The following is a 25,821-nucleotide window of genomic DNA, read 5'->3' as shown; positions in this document are numbered from 1 at the left end:
TTCTTCTCGTGGATTTCTAATACTGTACCCGATGAAGTTGTGTCGTATAAGAATGAATTTCAGAGAAGACGTAACAACTGGTCAAAATAAAACAAAATTTGTTATTTCCGCTATAATATACTGTACATGTATTACTCAGTTATTTGTGCTCATACTCTTTAGTTCATTCGATAGGGCAATCAGATGGATTCAGGCCATTCTTCAAAACGCCTCATTTAATTTATCTGTTATTTAATTTTTTTATTTTTTTTTGCTATTTGTTTTACGTCGCACCGACGCAGATACGTTTTATGGCGACGATGGGGTAGGTAAGGCCTAGGAATAGGAAGGAAGCGGCCGTGGCCTTAATTAAGGTACAGCCCCAATATTTGCCTGGTGTGAAAATGGGAAACCACGGTAAACCATCTTCAGTGCTGCCGACAGTGGGGTTCGAACCCACTATCTCCCAAATACTTGATACTGCCCACACTTAAGCGACTGCAGCTATCGAGCTCGGTACTTTTTTTAAATTTCCATTTCCATTTGTTTTACATACAGTAATAATAGGAGCAGGGTTAGTATGTTAGGAATCATGGAACTCGTGGGAAACAGAAATTTCTTCTCTTGCGAATCGACAGCCAATCATTGATGGTTAGTTTCCTGATACGGGCAGGGAAGTCCAGAATGTGGTCCATTTTTATAATGGAAATATTGTTAGTTTTTATATAGCTTCCAGGGCGAGGTGAGTATTGGCATTGACCGCTTGATGAAACCTCCCCATTCCCTAGCTCGCCATCCACCCTAGTCCTCCAAATTGCAAATTATCGATTGATAACTGCATGTCAACGCTGGATGGAGGACCTCCCGTTCCCTCTCACCCTCCACTACCACCGCCACTTCAATACACTTTACGCCCATGTATATACGGAGCTATTTTACAGTCTCTTAGCTGAATAAAATGCTTCTCACATTCATGTGGTTGGAGGATGACAATGGCCCTGCCAGAAGCAGCACATGTCACAGGCGCAGGTGTTGAAGATGGGTGACAGCCATAAGCCAATAACCTCTAACAATGAAGCGTGTTAGCAAGAGCGCACTCAAATCTGTTATTGTGTGTCAACCTGTTAACTCTAGCGTATCTTGGAGCATCCTAGATTTGTGAAATAGAATGGCAATTGTGTGTGTGTCACCACATCAGCCCCAGTGGACATGCACTACATCCGACTAAGATAGGGAGGCAGGAAAGCAATAGCACACATACCTGATATTCAACGACTATGTACAAAACGGGGAATAGGCCGTTCTGGTCGTGTGAGAAACTTCCATTATCATCACCATTCGGCATCAACGCACGGGTTATGCTTTGAACGTACCATATTTTCGGCTCGTTAGAGTGAGCTACTGAGAAGTCTGCGTGGCTCAGGCGGCAGCGCGTCGGCTTCGCACCGCTGTGTTCCGCGGTTCAAATCCCGGTCACTTCCTGTGAGATTTGTGCTGGACAAAGCGGTGGCGGGACAGATTTTTCTCCGGGTACTCTGGTTTTCCCTGTCATCTTTCATTCCAGCAACACTCTCCACTATCAATTCATTTCATCTGTCAGCCATTAATCATTGCCTCAGAGGAGAGCGACAGGCTTCGGCAGCTGGCACAATTCCTTTCCTCACCGCAAGATGGGGCTTCATTCCTTCCATCCCTGACCCGGTCACTGACTGGAAAACAGGTTGTAGGTTTTCATTCATAGAATGAGCTATTGAAAGTCAACTTGTCCCCTTGACCCTCATAATGAACTGGAGGTACATATTCTTCATTAATCTGTCATTATTAATTGCGTGGAAATTCAAAACGTGTCGCAAAATCTACAAGTGGAAGAGGAGAGATTTTACCAATGAGAACTTAATTCATGGCTCAGGGACTGGTTGTTTGTGTAGTCACCAACCTTCCTACATCTCATACGCTGCACACAAAACAATCCCCAATCATAAAAACATGCAGTTCCCCATGCACGGCAGATTCCGCCCACTCTCGCCGGAGGGTCTATTTTGCAAGGGCTGCATCAGGCTAGCGATAGCCGTGCGAAATTATCATCATCATCATCATCATCATCATCATCATCATCATCATTTGTTTTGATCGGCAGGAATCCGGCTCCTTGACTGAATGGTCGACGTAGTGATCATCGATTCAGAGGAACCTGCATTCTATTGCTGGCTGGGTCGGAGATTTTAGCTCTGAATGGTTCATTCCTCTGGCTCATAGACTGGCTCGTACTCGTCCTTTTTTACACCTCTTCATTTGCACGCAACTCACCATAATACCATCCATCAGGGAAATGGATAACAGTTGAACACGTTACTTCACATAGGGTCGGAGCAAAAAGGGCATGTCATGGACCAAGTCAGCATGTGCGACACAGTTAGCAACCGCGACCGAACAAGAGCGGGGGCAAAAATTGACCGAGAAAGGAAAAAAGAAAACTATTTCATGTATAGGCCGCTAAATGGACCAAATTAAGTGTCCACTTGGCGTGATATTTTCTCAAGCGCCACAATTCTTTCATCGTCTTACTGTGCGCTTTCTTCCTTTCTTCAGACCTAGTTGTTTCAGTCTTCAATATCTTAACGTCTCGGCTCACTTTCCACCTATGTACTTTGTTTTTGAATGTTCATCTATCTTGTATGTCTGAGTTAGTTATGTCAGTGTTCTTCAAGTTTTCTCTGACTTCGGCGATGCATTCAAGTTCTTGATCATTTCTGTGTACTCCAATACCTGTTTAGTCAGTCGTGTGTCCATCATTCTTTTGATATGCCCGTAAAATTTCAGTCGACTTTTCATGATGTCGTGTATTATGTTCGATATCTGTTCGATCCCTTGTATACTCCGCAGCCTGTGTCTTTCCGTCTTATTGGGTCCTATCAATTTTCTGATGATTCTTCTCTCTAGTCTCTTGATGTTTTTGAGTTCACCTTTTCGATTCATGACCAATGTTTCTGATCCAGACAGGGTTTCTGGTTTGATGACAGTGTTCTAATTTCCCACTTCGGTGTTACGTGATAGTCATGCCTTGTTGCAGATGTTACCGATCATTCAGAATTCTCTCGTCATCTTTTGATTTCTCCGTTCATGAGCTTCTTTCTCTATCCCACTGACCTGCATCATCACTCCGAGGTACTTCAATTTGTGTACTCTCTTGATATCACCGTATTTTGTTATCATCTTCTCTGGTGCGTCATTTTCGTTTGGCATTTATTCCGTTTTCAAGAAAGAGATCTGTAGTCCGATATTTTCATGCATTTCTTTCAGTATCTTATCTGTTTCAACGCGGTTTCTGTGTTTTCTGTGAGTATTGTTAGATCGTCGGCGAATGCGAGACAACTGATGTCTATTCATTTGGTCTTCCTTCATAGTCTGATTGGTTTGTGCAGCCCATGTGTTTTCAATTATCTTCTTTCCCTTATTATTATTATTATTATTATTATTATTATTATTATTATTATTATTATTATTATTATTATTATTATTATTATTATTATCTTTTAGATGCAGAGTTCTTCAAAGTAATGAGACGTCAGGAAGTCAAATTTTGTTTTCTTTGGTACTGCAAAACTTTCTATCTGGACAGTGTAAGCCACAAATGTAACAAGATTTAATCATAGAAAACATAAACATTCTTCAAATTATCGCAGGTATATTCAGGTTCGTTTGAGTGACCTGGCTTATTTTAAATTTTGGTCCTGGTTCAAAGCCGGATATCCTTTCTGATACCACACAGTTTTCCAGGTAAAAATTCCAGCCCAGGATAGACTGGGAATTAAACCTCGTCCGTTCGGGTAAAAAGTCAGAAGTTAATCCACTAAACTAATCACGCCCTCCAGCTCAGAAACCGTAATGTGTTGAAAATGCTATTTATGATATTCATTCGTAACATAAAATTATAAAAATGAAAATAACCGAAAATAACTGAACCCTACGTTGTACAAAAAACATAATTTAAAATGTATGACCCTCTTACCCTCCAGCATCGATTATTGAACGCCTTCAGTACTCACTAGTGGATATTTCATAATGAGAAAAGCGTCACATATCTAACACAAGTTAAATAAATGAGTAATTAGGATAAATTATAGTTGCCTCAAATACTTGGAAAAATAGATTACCTTTTCGTGGCAGTGGACTCTTTGGCAAAATGCACTGACTGTTGTATCATTTTCGATTGGGACATATTGGCTATACATTGTGTCACATATTTTATCTTGTTGTAGCGAATGCGCTTAGACTCCATCAAACATTAATAATAATCGTGTGGCTATTTCCAACCGAATGCAGCCCTTGTAAGGCAGACCCTCCAATGAGGAGGGGGGGGGCGGTATCTGCTATATGTAGGTAACTGCGTGTTATTGTGGTGGAGGATAGCGTTATTGTGGTGTGTGAGGTGCAGGGATGTTGGAGACAGTACGAACACCCTGCCTCCGGGCCATTGGGCCCTCTGAACAGAAGGCCAGTACGCTGACCATTCAGCCAACGAGTCGGACCATCAAACATTGATCTGCTTGATGCGAAACAGTTGAAACCATGCCCACCCTGTGGATTCATGCCCGAATTCTCTGCCTACCTACTAGAGTTACCTGAGTGATTTGCACACTTTGCAGGGAAGCGAGGGAGCCTTGACGTTCGATTGTGATTACTGCTCTCCTCCACTGCTCAGCGAAGTGCTGATTGGGATACATTATTCAAAATAAAATTCTATAATCGCAACAAAAACTGACCTTTTCAAGAGATACCGGTTTGATTTATACTGCGCTCGATATAAACAGCCAGTTTTATTTTCGTATAATCATTCATTCAAAGCAAACTGACACGTTGTAATTTTTGTGTTACAATCTACAAAGGTACATGGTTTATGCGTACAAGCTACGATTTACAATTCCTTGGATGGGAATGTTGGTATTTTCACTTGAAAAATGAAAATTCCTTTTTTTTCATTAACCAAAAAATAATATAATTACATAAAACAATAATAAGTTTGCAATGTGCTGTAGTGTTGTGTGACTTTCCCTGTTCACTGAATTTCTGAAAATATTATTTAGAATTTAACAGGCGATAGGAGTTACATCGCTAGTCAAGAAATAGGTATTTACTATCGAAGATTAAAATTCAGCAACAATGTAAATGCATCTACCAGATAGATGCATAATATGCCTTCAAATAAATAACTTCATTGTTTCTATTCCCGGTAAGCATGGTTGCATTGCTGGTGAGTTTATCAGATAATTTAAACCCAAACAACCACAGGCCACAGCTTATCCACCTTAACTCCGTATCATTTCTGAAGCACCTCTTAAAATGTAATAGTGAAAATTGTAATTCATTATGTACATTATAACAATGATTGAGGTTATATTATCCGGTCAAAATACATACACTGAAATGAAAATATAAATTATTTCTTAAATTGTAAATTGAAAATTACGTGGATTTCTGCCCTCTTTCTTTTATTATTTTCTGCCCCCATTTCAAACTCGAGTATAGAAGCAGTGATCGAGAGTGACTGGGAGAACTTCACCCAACCTTCATGGCCTGTGACGTAACCACGTCACTATGTTTGAATATCGTAGGCTGCGCTCATCGCCTGCCAGCCCGCCCACTTACAGTGCTGGGAGTCCGCGGGACGGAATGCCCAGCGTGAGCACCTCTGATCTAGCACAATCCTGGTTCAGATATAACCAGAATGCAGTATATAAAAAGAGGTGCCATTCACATACAACGTGTTTAAAAGGTTACTTTTTGATTGTTTTTAAATTCATTCATGTAAAAATTATAACAATTTTTGAATGACCAATTTCTTGAAAATATATATTTTACTTCTGGTTTTAAGCCTAGGAACTCTACGTGCATCGTTACTTAGAATCACGAACTCATTTTCATCCAGGTTACGCGGAACTCATAATTCGTTACCTTAAATATTTTTGTGCAACTCGGATACTGATTGTGACCGCAACGTACAACTAGAGCATCAACTACTTTGCTCAATAAACATATGCATTAAACGATTCATCTAAACGACTTGCGCACAATGAAATCTCGGAATAGACTCCTTAATGTGAATTTTGTTGACAATGTCCTAGTATATTCTCATCAGACTTCCTTGGAAAGGAATAAATTTAAAATAAATATATATCATGGTGGTTCAGATGCCGCGTAAAATGAAAACCTAATCGCTATGATCACGATATAACAGCCACCAAAGCATAAAAGCTTGCTTGCTTCTTTTACTTTCTGTGGATGAGAAGAAATATACAGAATAATCATTTTATTAATGCCATTATATAAAAAAAACATTCAATGACCATAACACTCTGCCCATACTGGTAAGGTAGCCTATACAACTATTATCTGTCTTCCTAACATTCTCAATAATATTCGGGAATCACATTGCGAACGAGAGTTGTACATGCACTACAATGGAAATCAGTTGAAATTAATATGTGTGATATTGGATGTTTTTTCACGCGAATCACGAGGCGGAAACACAAATGATTGGACTGGTAAATGATTTCATTTAAAATTAACAGTGTGGTAAAAGTCCAATAAGGAACAGTCGTGAGTGAAAACATCGCAATGAAATGATGAACAAATGTTGTATTTTTATAGTGGAATGTTAAACGAAGTACCAGTAATTACGGCTCGAGGTATTGAACTTACACCCTCAGTGGTCTATTATTTCCTTCCTCTGTCTTGAGAGAACTTAGTGCGGCGAATGTTTGCTAATTTAATACATATACCAAACCAAAACCAAACCCCAAGGCAGAACAGCCCTGGAAGGGCCTTGGCCAACCAAGCGACCGCTGCTCACTCCGAAGGCCTGCAGATTACGAGGTGCCGTGTGGTCAGCACGGCGAATCCTCTCGGCCGTTATTCTTGGCTCTCGAGACTGGGGCCGCTATCTCACAGTCAGATAGCTCCTCAATTGTAATCACGTAGGCTAGTGGACCTCGAACCAGCCCTCAGATTCAGGTGAAAATCCCTGGCCTGGCCGGAAATCGAACCCGGGGCCTCCAGGTAAGAGTCAGACACGCTACCCCTACATCAAGGTTAATATATACACGGCAGATATACAGTATATTACTAGCTGTTAAACTTCGCGCTGATACAGGTAGATTTTCGGCGAATCTGGGATACGAGAGTGTTGGGATTGCGATGGTAGTAACCGCAGCCTTAATTATGGTGAGGTTCTCATATTTACCTGGTGTAAAATGGAAGGGCATGAAAATCAATCCACAGGGTTGCTGCCGATAAAATTCGGATCTATAATCTCCCGAATGAAAGCTTGTACCACGGAGGTACTTGCTTGGTAAAAGTTATGTAGGTCTACAGCAAACTCCCGTTTATCCGAGTGCGGAAAATCCGGGAATGGGTTATCCGTACATAGTTCGGCGATTTAAAAACATTAAAATCTGAAGTACTGTATTCTGTTACAATTAGAACGAATATTTTCGTTTAGAAAGCACTATTTCGCATTTTACTCACGTTTAATTGCCGGAAGACGCTACGGTCACTATTCCCACCGTCGAAAGTCCCTGAAATAATTTTCGTTGTTTGCCGGTCTATCTTCAGGTGAATGCCGTGACTCTAAATTCGTAACAAGTCCGTGGCCGATTTCTTGACTATATCTTTAGCAAACCATTTCTCTAGGAGCTAGATGTAGACAATTTCCAACTCCCCAAAACCGGAAGCAAAAGAAAAAGTTTCAAGTTCCATTCAGAATACTTGCTGTGTGTTGATACGAAGTGAAAAGTAAACATGGCTGTTGATCGTACCTCCCTAGCCGTCGCCGACAGCCTTTAAAATGAATCATTTACTGTACATTGAGTGTTAACCTGGATCACACTTCTTGTTGTGAATGAAAAACGTAAACAGAAAAAATGGACAATTATTTCTTGAAAGTAAACTGAAAGCAATTCATACGAAATACAGTGTGCTTTTTAATGTATTTTTCCAAATAAGTTGTTCATTTCCGGTGTGCTAACCGTTAGTGATGCAGTAGCCTGGAGTTTAATATAATTTTGGTATCTGAGTGAGTATTTTTAGTTATTGCAGATATAAGTGGGAAACACTAAGTTTGTTGACTGGAGAAAGGTACTATCCAAAGAGTTTCCCAAGGCTTAGAAAGGAAAAATGGCAGAAAATAATTGTAGAAGTTATTCTTTGATGTACTGTTCCTTTGTCTCCCACTCCCGGGGCCTGCATAGTTGTTACCATAGACAGTATTTCACTGTGCGATATAAAGTCATATGAATACTCTGATCTTATTATAAACCACAAACTGATCTCGGCCCATGCTAACGACGGTTGCTCTATCCGCATCCCTGCTCCCAGCACCCTGACGCCAGTGATATAACTTCCTCGGTGTTAACAAGAGAGTCCTTGCTGAAATTCATATTATCCGTACAGGAGATCTCCATATTAAGGTCCATGGAATAGTTGAAGGTAACATTTAACTCACCGGGCGAATTGGCCGTGCGGTCAGGGGCGCGCGGCTGTGAGCTTGCATGCGGGAGATAGTGGGTTCGAATCCCACTGTCGGCAGCCCTTAAGATGGTTTTCAGTGGTTTCCCATGTTCACACCAGGCAAATACTGGGGCCGTACTTTAATTAAGGTCACGGCCGCTTCCTTCCCACTCTCAGCCCTTTCCTGTCTATGCGATGTAAAATAACTAATAATTAAGCATTGCGTAATTTTATAGTTTCACTATGAAAACGTCCGGCTCCATGGCTAAATGGTGATCATGCTGGCCTTTGGTTCAAGAGGTTCCAGGTTCGATTACCGGTAGGGACAAGGATTTTAACTTTCATTAGTTAATTCCAATGGCTCGCGGGCTAGGTGTTTGTGCCGTTTTCAGCAATAGATTTCATTTTAATAATGTTATTATTTTTACGTGCGACTAACTACTTTGGACGGTTTTCGGAGACGCTAAAGTGCAGGAATTTAGTGCCTTAGGAGTTATTTTACGTGCCAGTAAATCTACTGACACGAGCCTGACGTATTTGAGCACCTTCAAATACCACCGGACTGAGCCAGAATCGAACCTGCCAAGTTGGATTCAGAAGGCCAGCGCCTCAACCCTCTGAGCCACTCAACCCGGCAGATTTTATCTTATACAGGGCCCCCCCCCCCTCACAGGCGCGCAGTTCGCCTAAACTACGTCAAATCGAAAGACCTGCACCAGGCCTCTATTACTATTATTATTACTATGAATACAGTGCGACATGTGGACAAATAAGTAAGTAAATTATCATTTTTAGTGTATGGATTTTAGTGGCGGCAGTGGCCGAGCATATGTTCGGCTCGCCAGTAATGTAGGTCCTTTTCCCGGTACACGTCATGGGAATGAGCTAATGTACCGCTGTGAGAGGGTATTGTCTGTGGGTGTAGGTGTGATTGTACGGGCTAGGAATGCGGCAGTAGCCTTGAGAAAGATATCACCTCGGCATTTGCCCGGAGATGAATTGAGAAACCACAGAGAACTATTTCGAGGACGGACGACGGCGGATTCGAACCCACCTGTTATAAATGGCGTGCCGCAACGCATTGAGCTAACCTGTTCGGTATTAATTATCAATCACTGGATTAATGAGATTTTGCAGCATGTTGTGGATTCCTAGAGCTGTCATTATGCTAATTTTTCATTGGGATACTGTATTATTCCATTCCAACCACCAAAAATCGATAGCCTTAATGAGTATTCTTAAATGGATTTTAGTTAATAATTTCGTGTGGCTATTTCTAGCCGAGTGCAGCCCGTGTAAGGCAGACCCTCCAATGAGGGTGGGTGGCATCTGCCATGTGTAGGTAACTGCGTGTTATTGTGGTGGAGGGCAGTGCTATGTGTGGTGTGTGAGTTGCAGGGATGTTTGGGACAGCACAAACACCCAGCCCCGGGGACATTGGAATTAACCAACGAAGGTTAAAATCCCCGACCCGGCCGGGAATCGAACCCGGGGCCCTCTGAACCGAAGGCCAGTACGCTGACCATTCAGCCAACGAGTCGGACAATGGATTTTAGTGATGTTGGTTTTATAAAGAAGTGGTAAGACGGAAAATGATTATGTAGGCTACTGTAACTCCCAGCGTAAGTCAGCTGAGGATTACTTGCTCATTGTTGTAATCGGATTGCAGGGAATTTTTAAATACCGATCACCATAAGCAACAGCGTTCCCCTGCCTGAATGTTCTAAGATTTATGTATGATAATTCTTTTATTCTACTTCTACTACCGCTTTTCGTATATACTGTTTGTACAGCGATCATTCTTGCTACTTTCATGTCAGTTACTTCGAACTTATGAATATTTTTACTTTTAAGGTTGTTTTTGGCAGGTGGCGTGTATTCTACATAAGTGAGGACAAAGAAACGTGTACGACAGAGAAAGGACAGTGGTGGACATGCGTAGAAGAATCTTCATCTCTCGTTCAGATTTAATTCGTATGATCCCTCAAACATATTTGGTTCTTATAACTGAGAATCAAGTTACGTTTATTGATACCCAAGTACATGGTCATGATCTTAAAGGGAGATTTTATCGAAGCGGAAGGGGCCGATGAACTCGATGTGTGGTCCCTTAAAACAACAATATCACCGTCATTATCATTATCATCAAGAAGTTGGCAATATGCTGTGACTTTTGTTATTGTTGTAATAAGATTTTACGGCTTGGGACATCATGGTAAAAAAAATGTGCCCTTAATTCCTGTAAATTATGTGTGAAAATGTGTTTTACTGTGAAAAGAAATGGCGTATGGCTTTTAGTGCCGGGAGTGTCCGAGGACATGTTCGGCTTGCCAGGCGACCTGCGCGTCGTGGTGAGGATGAAATGATGATGAAGACGACACATTCACCCACCCCCTTGCCGGCGAAATTAACCAATGATGGTTAAAATTCCCGATCCTGCCGGAAATCGTACTCGGGACCCCTGTGACCAAAGGCCAGCATGGTAACCAGTTAGCCATGAAGCCGGACTGTTTTACTGTATTGGATGGTGTTATTGTGGACTAGACTCGCGTAGCAAGCATCTGTGGCCTTGAGAAATGTACCAACTCATTATTTTCCACGGGTTTAAACTGGAGGCATACGTAAACCATTTCATAAACTGCTACTGGTAGGATTTCAACACGTATATCCACTGGGTGAAGGATACTGGTGAGACTTCAACACAGTGAGCTGTGAGCTACCCGGTTGTCTTTAGCAAAAAGGCGCATGCCAGTACCTTATGATATTATGCTATTTCGAACTTGAAAATTAATTTAGCCGCATGAGTGTTGGATGTGTTACAGACAACTGAAATAGTGAGCGCCCTAAATATTTGGTCTGTCATTGGAGAAAACTGTTACTCTTTTAACTTTGTTTTCCATTTTATGTATGTTAATGGTTAGGCTAACGATATGTGAAAGACTGACACACATTATCGTCCAACTTCATTGCGAGTGGGTGACAAGGAGAGCTTTGTTATCTGAACCCCTTGTACAGTTACAACTATCGTCTATCCTCGGAGTTGCGGCTTGTAATGGGGGGACCTACGTTCCCATTGTTCTCCGGCCCATACCATTGAATTGTCTCGCAACGTATTTTCCAGTGGCTAACTCCACAGCGGTCAAAATGCGAGTCTGATCCCCCTCCCTCGCTCCATAGCCACGGCTTTGATGATGGAACCCCCACATCCCCCCAACCCGCCGCCACCAATGGCCGATGACTGTCTAGGAGTGCTATAGTTTGGATTTATATGTTAGTACAGCATTGTGAAAGCGCGTGTAGCCATTAGAACATGCTTTCAAAACGGGCTGTTGTAGTACATTAGGGATTATCTATACATTTCGGTAACTGAAGTCAAAAGCCACTGGAATATCTTCCAGCCCTCTTCCTGAGACAAAAACATCTATTTGTAGAAAAATTGTTAACAATTACTCATCGTTATAATAAGATAAATTACGTTCGAAGACTTACAAATATATGAGCATTCGCCATGGTCTGGAATCCTAGATTTCCACACAGTTCACACGTACAATTTGAATTTCGTTACAAGGTTTGGACGAGTTTGCACTCAGATTCGAAATAATAATAATAATAATAATAATAATAATAATAATAATAATAATAATAATAATAATAATAATAATAATAATAATAATAATAGCAAACGTTTTGCCGACAGCTTCCGAGTTCCAGACCTTCTGAAGAGGCGGTCTGTCTACCAATTTTGACATTCCCACTGTGCCGGTGTCTAGAAACAAAAGCGACCTAACTTATTTTGTCGGGTGTCATTCAGTGCCACAAGAGATGTGTAGCATGACATATTGGTCATTCAAAAAATGGTTCGCAGTTATTTGCAGGTGAAAGTTGTGATGATATCCTATATATGATCCACGGCCCCTTCTTACCCAACCCTACCCCAATGGATTGAATTGTTTGGGGTTAAGAGCAGCGGACTCCCACTTCAATCAGGACACTGCCAAGAATAACTCTGATGATACAGTTCGGTGAAGTATGGCGCAGTATAAACTAATGCGATCACTAATAATTTACACCTATTTTCATCACTGAAAGTTATTGTATTGTTTAACAAAATTGCAAATATATATTTAAAGGATAATTAGTGTACGCTGGTTCTTTCTTTCCGCAAGCCTACACTAGTACAAACCCCACTGCTGCACGGCTTCACGCACGGTACATGGGCCTATAAGGGGCAAAAATGAAACTGCGTATGACTTTTAGGTCCGGCAGTGTCCAAGGACAAGTTCGGCTCGCCAGATGAAGGTCTTTTAATTTGAAGCCCGTGGGCGACCAGAGCGTCTTGATGAAGAAGACAAATACACCCAGCCCCCGTGCCAGCGGAATTAACCAACTATGGTTAAAATTCCCAACCCTACCGGGAATCGAACTCGGGGCCCCTGTGACCAAAGGCCAGCACGCTAAACATTTAGGCAGAGAGTCGGACGTATATATATGTATGAGGATTTTGATAGTGACTTTAGCATTTGTCAATTGACAATTAAAGGAGTAGTTAAGTTATTTCCAGCGACTTGCTAGTAGATTCTAAGTGAACATTACATACGCGCCGTTGTAAAAAAATTACGGGTAGTAAATCCGCTTTCTAATGCTCGATTTGTTATTAGCAATTATCAAGCCGAGAGCGCTTGCTATTCATGAAAGTACATTACAATGTCAAACTTCTCTCAAAGAACTAACTTTTATTAAAGAAGGAGTTTTGTTCAAAACTTGACATAGAAATTAAATTGAATTTATTTATTTCATGGAACCAGATTCCAAACTCATGCATAATATAATGTAGAATGGCTCTGACTTGCCATGATATCAGTAGAATTTTTTCACAATCTCTTTTAAAAGAGGGTGAGAAGTATGAAGGTCTTCCACAGTATAGGAGACATCACTTCAGGAATATACCCTCTGGCTATCTGGAGATAGCATCGTGAGACAATTTCCTGCACCTCAAAACTTGGTGCTATATGATGAACGCAAGATGGAAAGCCTCGTATAACTTAGCTTTGGGAGCAAGAAGATTCCTTAAAGAAAACAGGTGGGTTGGTCCCCTGGCGTCACCTCATCCTTCCCCCGGGCCGTTACAGGCGAGATAAGGCGCGTCGTGGCGCGCTCTCAAGAATGGGGTCCTGGCTACATTATGTGTTCGCCTTCACAACGAACATGAAAAATACCCATAATCTCTGCGTCCTATTGATCTACCGTCATAAACCACTTCACCTTGGCGACGTGCACGCTACTGCAGTCGGTGATGACCACACATCAACATACAGCACCTGGCCTAATTTTAACAGCCCCTTCTTATCTGACGTGTTTATGAAGGGTTGAACCAATGTGTAGAATCAGAGCATAGAGTAGGTGTTTTATGGAATGTTTTATGGAGGAATTAACTCGCCACATTTTGAAGATGAGATAGCATGTATTCCAAGACTTTGTAGCAGTGTTTCTCTTGCAGATCAGAATTTCATTACCTTCTCTTCAAAGTAACAGCGTACTATTTTTAAATAGATTTCAAATAATTACTCACTCCTTACAGTGATAGCGTAATCTTATGAAAGTTAATACAACAGAGTAGCGTAGTAATGATTAGGAAATATGTAAATTACTCTAGCCTCAAAACTGAGGTACCTTTCTAAACATTGCGTTTCAGTAAGTATGAATTTTAGAAGGAAATGTACTTTTAATCACAAATCACCTACGTCCTGCCTTTGTACTTTGGAGCAGAGAGAACGCTAGATATTTTCTAAAACTTGCACTCATATTCATTCATCGAAGCATGTTTAGCTTTCAGCATTGTACCGGAATGGTTCTTCAAGCAGAGAATATCGAATATAGTTCTATTTCGCAATCGCCAGGTATCTGTCAACATGTTCACTTATTCTCCCGATGTTTAATATGGAAAATGGTGGTGATCATTAAATGTAGTCACATGTAACCTGTTTTACGTGGTTAAAACCCAAACAAACAATCCTATGGATCAATGTCTCATCCAGGAGATGACAAGCAGATTTTTAACTGCTGTCACCTCACCACTGAATGTTCCCTCTGTGGAAGGGTAGTAGAGGGTTGGTGGAGTAGAGGTAACCAAATTATTGAAGATCAGAAAATTGTGCATTCGGCACTCCATGTCGTACGGTGCTATCATGTAAAATAAATATGTAGTACGTTTACATGGGGGATTGAGATCGATTTGAGTACACTTACCGTACTGAATACGATCCCCGTTTACATGTAGTAGGTTATTTGAGTATCGTATTGAATCCGCCAGGAAACATCGACGTATACTAACGATGCAGAATCGTAGTAAAATCGATATAACCTCTTCGAATTTAAAATCGCCAAATGCAGTAGACGCCCAGGAGATAATTTTCAGTTTTGAAAGTATGTGTGGTATTCCAAATGTAATTGGTGCAGTAGATGGAACGCACATTCCAGTTTTACCCCCAACAGAATGTTATCGTGATTTTGTTAATCGCAAGGACTGGCCGTCTTATAATATGATTGCAGTTGTTGATCATTTATACAGATAATTATATTTACTGGATTATTATATTTGTTATTTCGATAGAACTTTGATGATGATGCTTTCGTCAAAAAAAAAACATGGAGTGTGTGGGCAGTCATTTTCAATACGATCTCAGTACGATCCGCGTTTACATAGGACTCAATTCGAACCGAGTACGATATGATCCCAGATTTTACCGTATCGACCTTGAGACTCAATCCGAACTGAGTCCCGTTTGCATGGTGTTTTCAATATGGGAAGTGTACTCAGATCGATCTGAATCCTGCATGTAAACATACTAGTGGTGACACAATCCGAGTTCATCCAGCAAAATTAATTAAAACAACCGTAGGTCGCTAGTGTAGTAGCAGTTTTTCTACCGTGTGGTTGGTTAACGTCAAAACTGACACGTAGATTGCCTGGATGGCGACAAATTAAAATGCCTGAACACTGAAATTTCAGCTGTAGTATTATTGCATTTTTCACGAAGTGTATATAAGTGAAGAGTTGGAAATTCCCATTTGATTGCACTATTTTTAATGTATTGTAAATATGTGTATGAAGAAATGGGACTAAGGGGGGCAAGCATACATTCTGAAGGTAGGTATAGTATGTAATATCCTGAATAGTACGACTCATTGGCTGAATGCTTAGCGTTGAGGCCTTCGTTGAGAAGGTCTCGGGTTCGATTCCCGGCCGGGTCGGTGATTTTAATCGCCTCTGATTAATTCTTCTGGCCCGGGGACTTTTCTCATAACACTTTCCTCTTCATATTCATACAACACATTATACTACCACCCACCACAGAAACACGCAATAGTAATTGCATCCCTCCATATAGGGTTGGCGTCAGGAAGGGCATCCGGCCGTAAAACAGGGACAAATCAACATGCTCGACAAAGTTCGCACCCGCGACCCCACAGGTGTGGGAAAAGCGGTAGAAAGAGTAGAAGAAGTATGTAATATCCGGAATAATGTGTCTATATTTATTTCATTCCCAAGGTAAGCGTTAGTGTAGATATTATTGTGTGTACTGGAAGTACTATGTCTCAATTGCTTTGAGTTTGTATTCGGGAGATGGTGGGTTCGGATCCCACCGTAAGCAGCCCTGAATTTGTTTTTCCGTGGTTTACGATTTACGTATCAGGCAAATGCTGCGGTTGTATATTAATTAAGGCCACGACCGGTACCTTCCCAATCCCAGCCCTTTCCCATTCTTGTGCCCCGAAAACCTTTGATGTGCTATTGCTAGGTTAAACTACTAGCAGCAAAATGTAGTTAACCTTTGACTAAAAGGGATTTCATCCAGGTATCAATGTACTCCTTCGAGGTGAGAAGGCAATTCTTGGGAGAAAATTCTCGTGATCGCCCAAATTTGCAGCTATTTGAATTACTACAATTTGCTTTACGTCGCACGGACACAGATAGGTCTTATAGCGACGATGGGATAGGTGTGAAAATGGGAAACCACGGAAAACCATGTTCAGGGCTGCCGACAGTGGGGTTCGAACCCTCTATCTCCCGGATGCAAACTCACAGCTGCGCGGCCCTAACCGCACGGCCAGCTCGCCCGGTATTTGAATTACTTAATCTACCTACTGAAACTTCTCATTGCATGTGAGCTAAATCGTATGGACGTGAGTGTTGGTACCAAACAGTGTGAATACTTTTATTAACTCTTACTGTATGCCTCATGTGTCTGGGGCGTTCGTGACGTTTGAGGGAAACAACTACAAACTTCAGTAAAAAATATTTCAGTTGCATTTCAGTGAAGTAATTTATTTATACTGATTTGATCACTAGGCAAAATGTTCATTGTGGAGTAAATTTAAGCTTACTATGTTAAATATACTGTGTAGTTCAAATAGACGCTTCATGTACGAATTTTCTTTAACCATTCTACCAATAAGTCATTATTGAATGAATGAATAATGAGAGTGAACAGGACTGACTAAATATGTTTTTCCTGTAAGGATGTTGACTTCCTTATAGCATTATTCGGCTGTTGATATCGTGATCATAACCACGAACTTCCAGTTTAATGTAAAATAGGAGCCACTAGGGCACGACATTTCATTTCAAAGATTGGCCGGAATTCAAACAACGGCCAATTTGGTGAAAAGCCAATGACGCTGTCACTCAGCTAACATGCCCCAGTTGCTTTATATTATTATTATTATTATTATTATTATTATTATTATTATTATTATTATTATATGGGAAAATATATTATAAAATGTGTCCTTACCTGATGAAGAGGGGATGCCGGCATGAGGACTCATGAAGTTGAGTTTTGTCGAGTGGTGATAACTGGACATGAACAGGTCGGACTGATACTTGTACGCTGCTGGATCCGCTGACGCTGGCTGAGTCGCTGCCGCCAAGCCCTGGAAGTCGAATTTGTAGGCGTACCTTTTGCCGTGCACCTTGGTCATAATATTCTTGTCGTAGTAATATCTGCGGGCAAAAAGAAATTGTATCATGATTACATGTGAACGGCATTTACCTACAACAGTAATTTATCCAGTACTCAGAGACTCAGCATGCACAGAACGTCATGTCCAAAGACAGTCATCAGTAGCCAGCTACTGAGTAATAAGCCAAAAGTTTCTCTTTTTTTTTTTACAATGTGCCTTACATCACGCCGACACAGACAGGTCTTATGGTGACGATGGGTTAGGACAGGGCTAGGAGTAGGAAGGAAGCGGTCGTGGCCTTAATTAAGGTACAGCCCTGGTGTGAAAATTATACCAAGGAAGAACATCTTCAGACCTGCCGACAATGGAATTCGAACCCAATGCAAGCTGATAGCTACGTGACTCAAACTGCGCGGTCATTTGCTCGTTGTCTGCTTGTATAAGTGGAGCTGAATTAATATAATAAGTATAAATTCCTTACATCATTTCAATCTTTCTATCTCTCTTTCCTGGTCTTATACCCCGAATTAATCGGAGTTGGCGATATATATGAATTTAAACCCACTTATACAGCCGGATTATTTTTCATAACGTCAATCCTATGTGGAGGGATATGCTCACTGATCTGTGTGTCAGGAGTGTTTGATAGTGTGGTCTGTGCAAATGAAGACCTGTGTGTTACGACAAGCACGAACACCCCGTCTACGAGCCAGAGGAATTAATCAGACATGACTAAAATCCAGGCCTGGTCGGGAATCAAACCTAAGGCCCGTTGAACCTAAATCTCCTATATGGATCATTCAGCGATGGAGCTCCAGTTCTGTAAAACATGATAATAGCGACATGAAAGATAAGGTAGTTCGTTTATGTTTGTTTTGTGGAACTATACAATCCATTTTTTAATAAATTCTTCATTATCAGAGAGGTTTATTTCTCATTACTTTGGAACAACAGAATATGGATCTGCAGCATAGTCACGCGTGAGCGAAGTCGTGAGCGACAGAGGTAAAAGGACATCTCACCTTGTGCGGCTGACAAACGCGGTGTTATGTCACTAAAAACAAAATCACTGTCACTACCAAACGTCTAGGTTCCGCTTATATCATGGAGTGGATTATCGTACCAAGAGAGAAAACCAAAGAGCACTCCTGAGATGTACGTACATAGCTAATTGTTAATTTGTCATGAGTACGAATCCTCCAGCTCTTACCATAAAGTATGGCAGATTCGGTGAATCTTCGAGCATTACTTAAATAGCTGCTGGCTCTGTTCCAAGAGGATGTCTAAAATACAAAACAAGGTGTCAAATATTACCTTTTGGGTCAAGACTAAGATGAATTAGGCTTTTGCTAAGACATAGAAGGAAGACGTGAAAAGAAAACCATGCTCTTTCTGTTACAGATTTACGATTTACCTTTATCGGAATTCACTGACATAGTTTCGGAGACAATAGGAGACATATTCCAGAATACTGCTGATATGCTCCTATAGGGAATACGGATATTTTTCATTATAACCTTCAAAATAATAAATACGGTATATTTACGAAGATATCGGCTATGCCATTTTGAGTTGGTACTGTCATTATCTACGACCCCGGAGGTAAGTGTTCTTGAATCCCACTACGAGCTATCATAAGAGAGATATTTCGTGTTTTCTAGAATTCTGAAATTGTGTCCATTTATTGGGCAGTGGCTCCTTCATTCCCAATTGTCTAATCACTCCTAATTTCCTCACCCACATAAGATCTGTGTTTCTTCGTAACTAGATACGCTGAATGAGCAACCTATCGCACGTTTATTCTGGATAGAATGTGTGATCCACCTAATCTTTTAACAAAATAATATATTTGTTTTTTGTTAAATGACGCGTAGTACTTCTTGGCCAACTGCCTAGTACCTATAGTGAGTGGAAGCATTACCTTATAATATATACACAAGCTTATAGTTTTACGTGATGTCGATGCCGCTGATAAGTACTGGCATTTAAAATAAAGGAACCGAGCGTGCTGGCTACGCGGTTTGAGTCACCCGAGAGTTGGTGGTTTCGAACCCTACTGTCGGCAGACCTGAAGATGGTTTTACGTTATTTCCCATTTTCACACCAGACAAATACTGGGGCTGTTCTTTAATTAAGGGTAACGTCTCTTTCTTTTCCTAACCCTGTCCTACTCCATCGTCGCCGTAAGACCTGTCTGTGTCGGAAACAGAGCAAAAAAGAAGTAAAGTAAAAGGCCATTTTCTTGTTAAATAAGGGCCAATGACACAGACCACCGGACATGATTTTTTTTTAATTTTGGCGTTGATCAGCTTCCCGAAGTTTTAATGAATTCGATGGCCCTATAACTGTGGCCTGCTCTTGTCAGTTAACGATGGTATACACATGTTAACGTGTCGTAGAAAATAATCGATCACCTTAAACTAATAAAGATACGGCATAGAGCAGATGTCGATTATTTTGTCGTACATAATTATTACATACATATATACATACGTAATCCGGCTGAGAAGCTGATGTAGATGCTCACCTCACGTGATCAAGTTTGCTAATCATGGCTCTATCGGTTGGCATGTAAGAGTAATCAGGGAGGCAGTAGATTCAGAGACATTTCCTCCAGTCCTTCACTTCTTTTAACCTTTCACTTACCACTTAGAGATCAGTTAACATTCCATCACTTTTATCACGAAGATCTCAAATGTACTGTTTGTACAGATTCAGCACCTTTACAAATATTTATCTTCCAGTGAAATTACAAAGTGTGAGTAGGGGGAAGGGGTAGAATGGTTTATAATGTCTTTAAAGTTCAGATAATTTAATTACCGATATTCTCATATATTTTTTATAATGCTTAAGGTATTTTTATAGTTAAAGCATATGTTGGCAGATGCCGAATATACTCACACATATCGGTAAAAGTAAATAAAAATGAACAGAAATCAGAAAGACGCCGTTACGGTCCTATTTATGCGACGGTACTTCATTGCACTGAAATATAGAGCAAATGATAAATAGTGTTCATGTTCTTAACAATAAGCTTATTTTGATCCATAACTCATTTTTTCTTTACTTACATAAGGGAAGTTGGTAAATAATGGGTTATGATGGGGATCAGATGGAGATCTGTAAACACATGTATTTTTGCGTTAATCAATCTAAAAAATAGATATATGTACAAGGTGGATGTGGTTCGAATCCCGGTGGATTCTTTGATATTTTAGAGTTTAATATCTTCAGGTATTTCAAATTGAAAGTCATTTAACTGTGGTTCGGAATCCACATAAACCTGAAGATCCCGTGCCATAATCACAGTATCAACAGTGACATAAAATTACAATTTTGTCTGTTTTTTAAACCAAGTTTTTCGGATATTACGCCTAGTTCATGGCCGTTGTGAGTAGAATATTGATGTTTTAAGACGTTTTCCTGAGCTTTTAATAGCGGGAAAATGCGGGGGGGGGGGGATGGGAGAGGGTGAATAGACTATACAAGGCGAGATACAGTGACCATCTTCGTAGTTTCTTTTTAAGCTCCCAAGTGAGACAGATTGCTTCGGATCGGGTAGGGCTACCATCAGTCGCCTTCATAGAGAAGACAGCCATGTATTCAGAATGTCGGCCACTTGTACATAATGTACATAAAACAGCAACACGGTTCAACCTGGTTTAATAAATTAATAGCAAATTAAGAGTCCGTGGAAGTTTTACAACTAAAATATTGATATTAGATTGATTTGGAGTACGAGTTATTTTTCATTGTGTGATTGGTTGAAGTGTTACATCACTCAGACGATTGAGCACAAAACAAAAAGGTACCGTTTCCTTAATGCTGTATGTTTTTACGTCCCAGTTACGTTTCTTGCTACACCATTATTCACGATCGTCTGATAGAGTTGGTTCTACAGTAAACGGGGAACAATCCAATTCGATTCTATGACCTGATGCACGTGAAGCAGAATTTCCGTACGCTGGCATTCTGTTCAATTAGACGTATGAATCCTTGTATGGAACATTCGCTTTGCAGTGTGCTGGTGAGCTGGGGGAGGCAAATCAGCGGTACTAAGTGGCTCAAATCAAGTGACGATTGCGTTATCGACACCCACTCCAGCAACGAGGAGGAATCGCATTGCATGGAATAATCTCGGTCGTAGCTGCCGCTAATGATGGGCTGAGGGGAGGGAAGCAGAAGGGGATGCAATCAAGCACATAAAAGTGTGCTGTGTATTTTTTTCAGCTGGAAATTATACAGATGGGAGAATATCCATTTTTAGCGGATAGTGTACTTTTTTCCGTGCTCTTCTCCGCTCATCATTGATTGTCATTTCGGTTATTTTCCTGAGCGTAAAGGTCTGGCTGTATCTCATTGTGAAGTCTTTCTGTTGCGCGCCAGTTAATCCCGTGTGGAATTGGATTAGACCGCCGCTAATAGACAATCTGCGTCACTCTGCTCCAATCAGTGGCCCGTAGATCCGCAGTGCAGAGGCGCGTGCCGGCTAGCAGCCTACACTTGGTGCTCCTTGTTCTGCACTTATTATGAAGAAGAAATAAATGCTATTATGGTGGAGTTAGGAAATTGCCAGGAACTGTAACCAAACTTCGATAATGTGTGTTTTTATCTTCTTTCATGTCGATGACAAGCTTTTGGTCGTAGGGAGGATTTGCCACGCCCATATCATTCCCTGGTACGGTTCGGCTAGGTACCGGTTCTGTTCCGATGTCCAAGGTTCATAAACCGATCCTAACAGCGTAGTCTTTCTCCAGAACATATCGTCACTCATTGAAATGTATTCAGCTGGGCTAAGTGGCTCCGACGTTAGAGCTCTGACTTTGCGAGACGGAGTCCTGGGGGGGGGCTGTTCGATCACGGCTTAGTTCGGTTGTATTTGAAGATACTCAGAAGCGTCAGCCTCCTGCCGGTAGATTCACTGGCACGAAAAAGTACACCTGAAGGGCAACATTTTTGGCACCTCGACGTCTCCGAAAACCGTAAAGTTAATGGAACGTAAAAATGTTAAGATAATTGTTATTAAGTTTAATTCAGATAAAAGCACATTATTTTATTCTGAAGTATCAATTACATTTCTATTATTAATGGACATTACATACATTACTGCAAGCACTGCCACAAGAATATGTAGGCTTACATTAGAAGGCAAAGGTATTCACACACATGAAAAAAACGAGCGAGCTGGCCGTGCTGTTAGGGTCGCGTAGCTGTGAGTTTGCATCCGGAGGATGGTGGTTACGAATCCCACTGTCGCCAGTCCTGAAGATGGTTTTTCGCGGTTTCCCATTTTCACACCCGGCCGCACCCTAATAAAAGCTACGGTCGCTTACTTCCCAATCCTAGTTCCTTTCCATCGTTGCGTCGCCGAGAACCTTCAAAGTGTTAGTGCGACGTTAAACCAATAGCAAGCTAAAAAATTCTAACAGCGAAACAAATATCGAGAATATTGTAGATTTTTGTATATAGAAAGATAAAACAATAATACTGTATAGGCGTCTCACGATTTTTTAGTATTTTTATAAATTTCGAAAATTGTGCCAAATTTTTATTTTTCTCTGTGAGACTTTGAAAAATATTAACTAACGTAGATATGGTAGAACAGATTCGTTTTGTGCAATATCTAAGAATTTCAACAAAATTGAATATTATGGAGAAAAAATGATTGAAACCATTCTAAATCATATATTTTTAGCTCTCCACCGAATTCCATTCCGTTCGCCAAGTTAATGGAGGATAGGTTATGCAGAATAGTAATGCGCTCTGTCTTGGAGGATAAAAGAAGTAGAGGGAGACCAAGAAGACGGTTGTTAGACTCACTTTCTAATGATTTGAAGCCATAGGTTGCATGTATGTATTTTCAATCAAGGCATTTATGAGGAACATTGGAAAAAATGTTGATTTTTCATCAGTTCAAGAATACTTTTGCCATCCTGTGTGTGAACCTTATCATTACTTGAGTCTCTTATACAATCTTTACTGGTGGTACTTAGATCCTTATAAGTATACTATCTTATATCCATGTATATCCTTAAACGAAATGTTATAATATTACGCTTGCTTATCTTAGTATTTCCTTGAATTATATATATCAAATTATGTTTTGTATCAGCGCATGGCCTTGATGTTTACTTAGCCTACACCAAAACTGATCACCAGGTTAATTTTAATTCCTGGGGGCAAAGGCGGCTAACCACGCTACTTCACCAAGTGTCGAGTTTACGGATAGTGAAATCATCTACCTTCTATTCTTCCCAGGGCCCCCATGGCATGTACGGAGATGAACTTTCTTGTTTTATTTTGTATCAGTATGTTGGTATCGTATTTTATAAAAAGCCTATCTCCTCTTCTATAAAGGTTATATTTTGGTACCCAGATCTCTTGACACTTACACACTTCAATTGCTTCACCCCGTTAGCTTCGTTATTAGCAGATTAATGGATACTATGAAAGATCTATATCCTATTTCAGAGTGTGGTTTCGACTGGAGAGGGAACAACTCAGAGGTAAAAGTCGATAATTCCTAACATTTTATTTTATCTGGAGCTAATGCTAGAATGGTACTTTTCTCAGGAATACACGAACACAAATACCAATACAACAAAGATCTCCTCATTCCGAGTACCCTCCTGCTACTGTTCCCACCTGTTCGTACCAGCGATTATTCTCGCTACTGTCAAGTCTGTTAATTCTAAATTCTAAATACGATATCCTGATCCACCCAGATTCCCCTCCGTAAAGCAAAGTTGATCTGAAAAGAGACCTGTGTAAAGATAGTTTCGTCCAGGACCTGAATTAACTTATTGCTAATGGAATACTGTTGATCGCAACTGCGAGCTCACTGCAGTAGCTTTGCTGCACCTTACCAAGTAAGTGGCTGAGTGGTTTGAGTCACGTAGATATCAGCTTGCAATCTAAAAATTAGTGGGTCCGAACCCCACTGTCGGCAGCCCGGAAAATGGTTTTTCGTGGTTTCCTATTTTCACACCAAGCTGGGACTGAACCTTAATAAGCCCGCAGTTTCTTCCTTCCCACTCCTAGCCTTTCCCTATCTCATCGCCACCATATGATCTATCTGTTCCGATGCGACGTAAAGCAAATTCTAAAAACATGGTCTCCCCCTAAATCACCGGAGAGTAACTCAACAGTCTCAAATATAAAAGTGACATCTGCAAATACAACTAACTTTAGAAAATTCCTTTTGTAATAATAATACGTTAATAACTGGTTAAAAACTAAGAGAATGTAGGGTCATGGAGGAAAGGATAGTAGAGGTTTCCACTACATTTAACCTCGAAGCGAAGCCTCCTTTGACACAGATATTAACATGGGAATTGCATGCAGCATAAACTGATTGAATCCCAGAGTCATGTACTTCTTCAGAAGTGCAAGGCTCGTTTCTAAATGCTTGACTTTCTGGGGGTAAACCGAGCCCTCGCCCTTCTGAGTGAACTACGCACGTTTTTACTACCAGATGGACAGCCCTTTAATAACTGATTAACTTCTTATTTACTGACTAATGGATACATTGCTCGTTGACCAATAATCACTGATATGCAGGCCGCAAGGTGACGTTAATTGAATGTTTATCATTACGTAGGGGTACGGCTCCATGACTAAATGGTTAGAGTACTGGCCTTTGGTCCGGAGTGTACCAGGTACGATTCCCGGCCGGGTCGGGGATTTTAACCTTCATTGGTTAATTCTAGTGGCTCGGGGGCTGGGTGTTTGTGCTGTCCCCAACATCCCTGCAACTCACACATCACATATAACACTACCCTCCACCACAATAACATGCAGTTACCTACACATGGCAGATGCCGCCCACCCTCATTGGAGGGTCTACCTTACAAGCGCTGCACCCGGCTAGAAATAGCCACACGAAATTATTAATTATCACGTAGGGGAGAGTCCTACAGTACGGGCCGACTTGCAGTACAGGAAATTGCTGGTTCTCGTTTTTGGTGCTGTATGGCAGTAGCTTACCCGTGGCACATGAATGATGCTACATTCCCCCGTGTCGTACTTTGGGCGTTTCTTTCGGCATTAAGTATTGTGTGAGATGCGATTATTGTACGCGAAAAGTTATATTCAAGCCCCAGGTACTCCATTTCCAGGTAAGCTGTTAATTTTGTTTAATATTTATATTATACATACAGTATTATATATATTATTTATGGATGCTATAGCTGGTAAAAGTTTCGCGACATCGTCTGTTAAACAATATCCAGTCAGGGAAGTTCCTTCACGTGAGGTTCGTACAGCACCGGCCAACCATATGTCTTCCAGTACCGGCCAATAGGACTTTCAAAGAAATAACAATTTATCAATTTCTTTTCACTTTCCAGAGTGAAATGATCGAGAAAAGGGGTA

General features: G+C 40.8%; 1 protein-coding gene across 1 annotated transcript in view; it reads right to left on the bottom strand.

Moving 5' to 3' along the window:
• Ets65A (DNA-binding protein D-ETS-3) overlaps window positions 1-25,821 on the bottom strand; it is a 351,412-nt gene that overhangs the window by 17,909 nt on the left and 307,682 nt on the right. The window contains exon 6 of the mRNA XM_067139220.2: window positions 17,280-17,488. Within this exon, the coding sequence (XP_066995321.1) occupies window positions 17,280-17,488 (209 nt within the window). The remainder of the gene's footprint in view (window positions 1-17,279; window positions 17,489-25,821) is intronic.

The sequence above is a fragment of the Anabrus simplex genome, chromosome 2 (genome assembly GCF_040414725.1).
Source record: "Anabrus simplex isolate iqAnaSimp1 chromosome 2, ASM4041472v1, whole genome shotgun sequence".
Lineage (NCBI taxonomy): Eukaryota > Metazoa > Arthropoda > Insecta > Orthoptera > Tettigoniidae > Anabrus > Anabrus simplex.
Note: the sequence above shows the minus strand (reverse complement) of the source record. Positions and strands in the feature narration are given on the sequence as shown.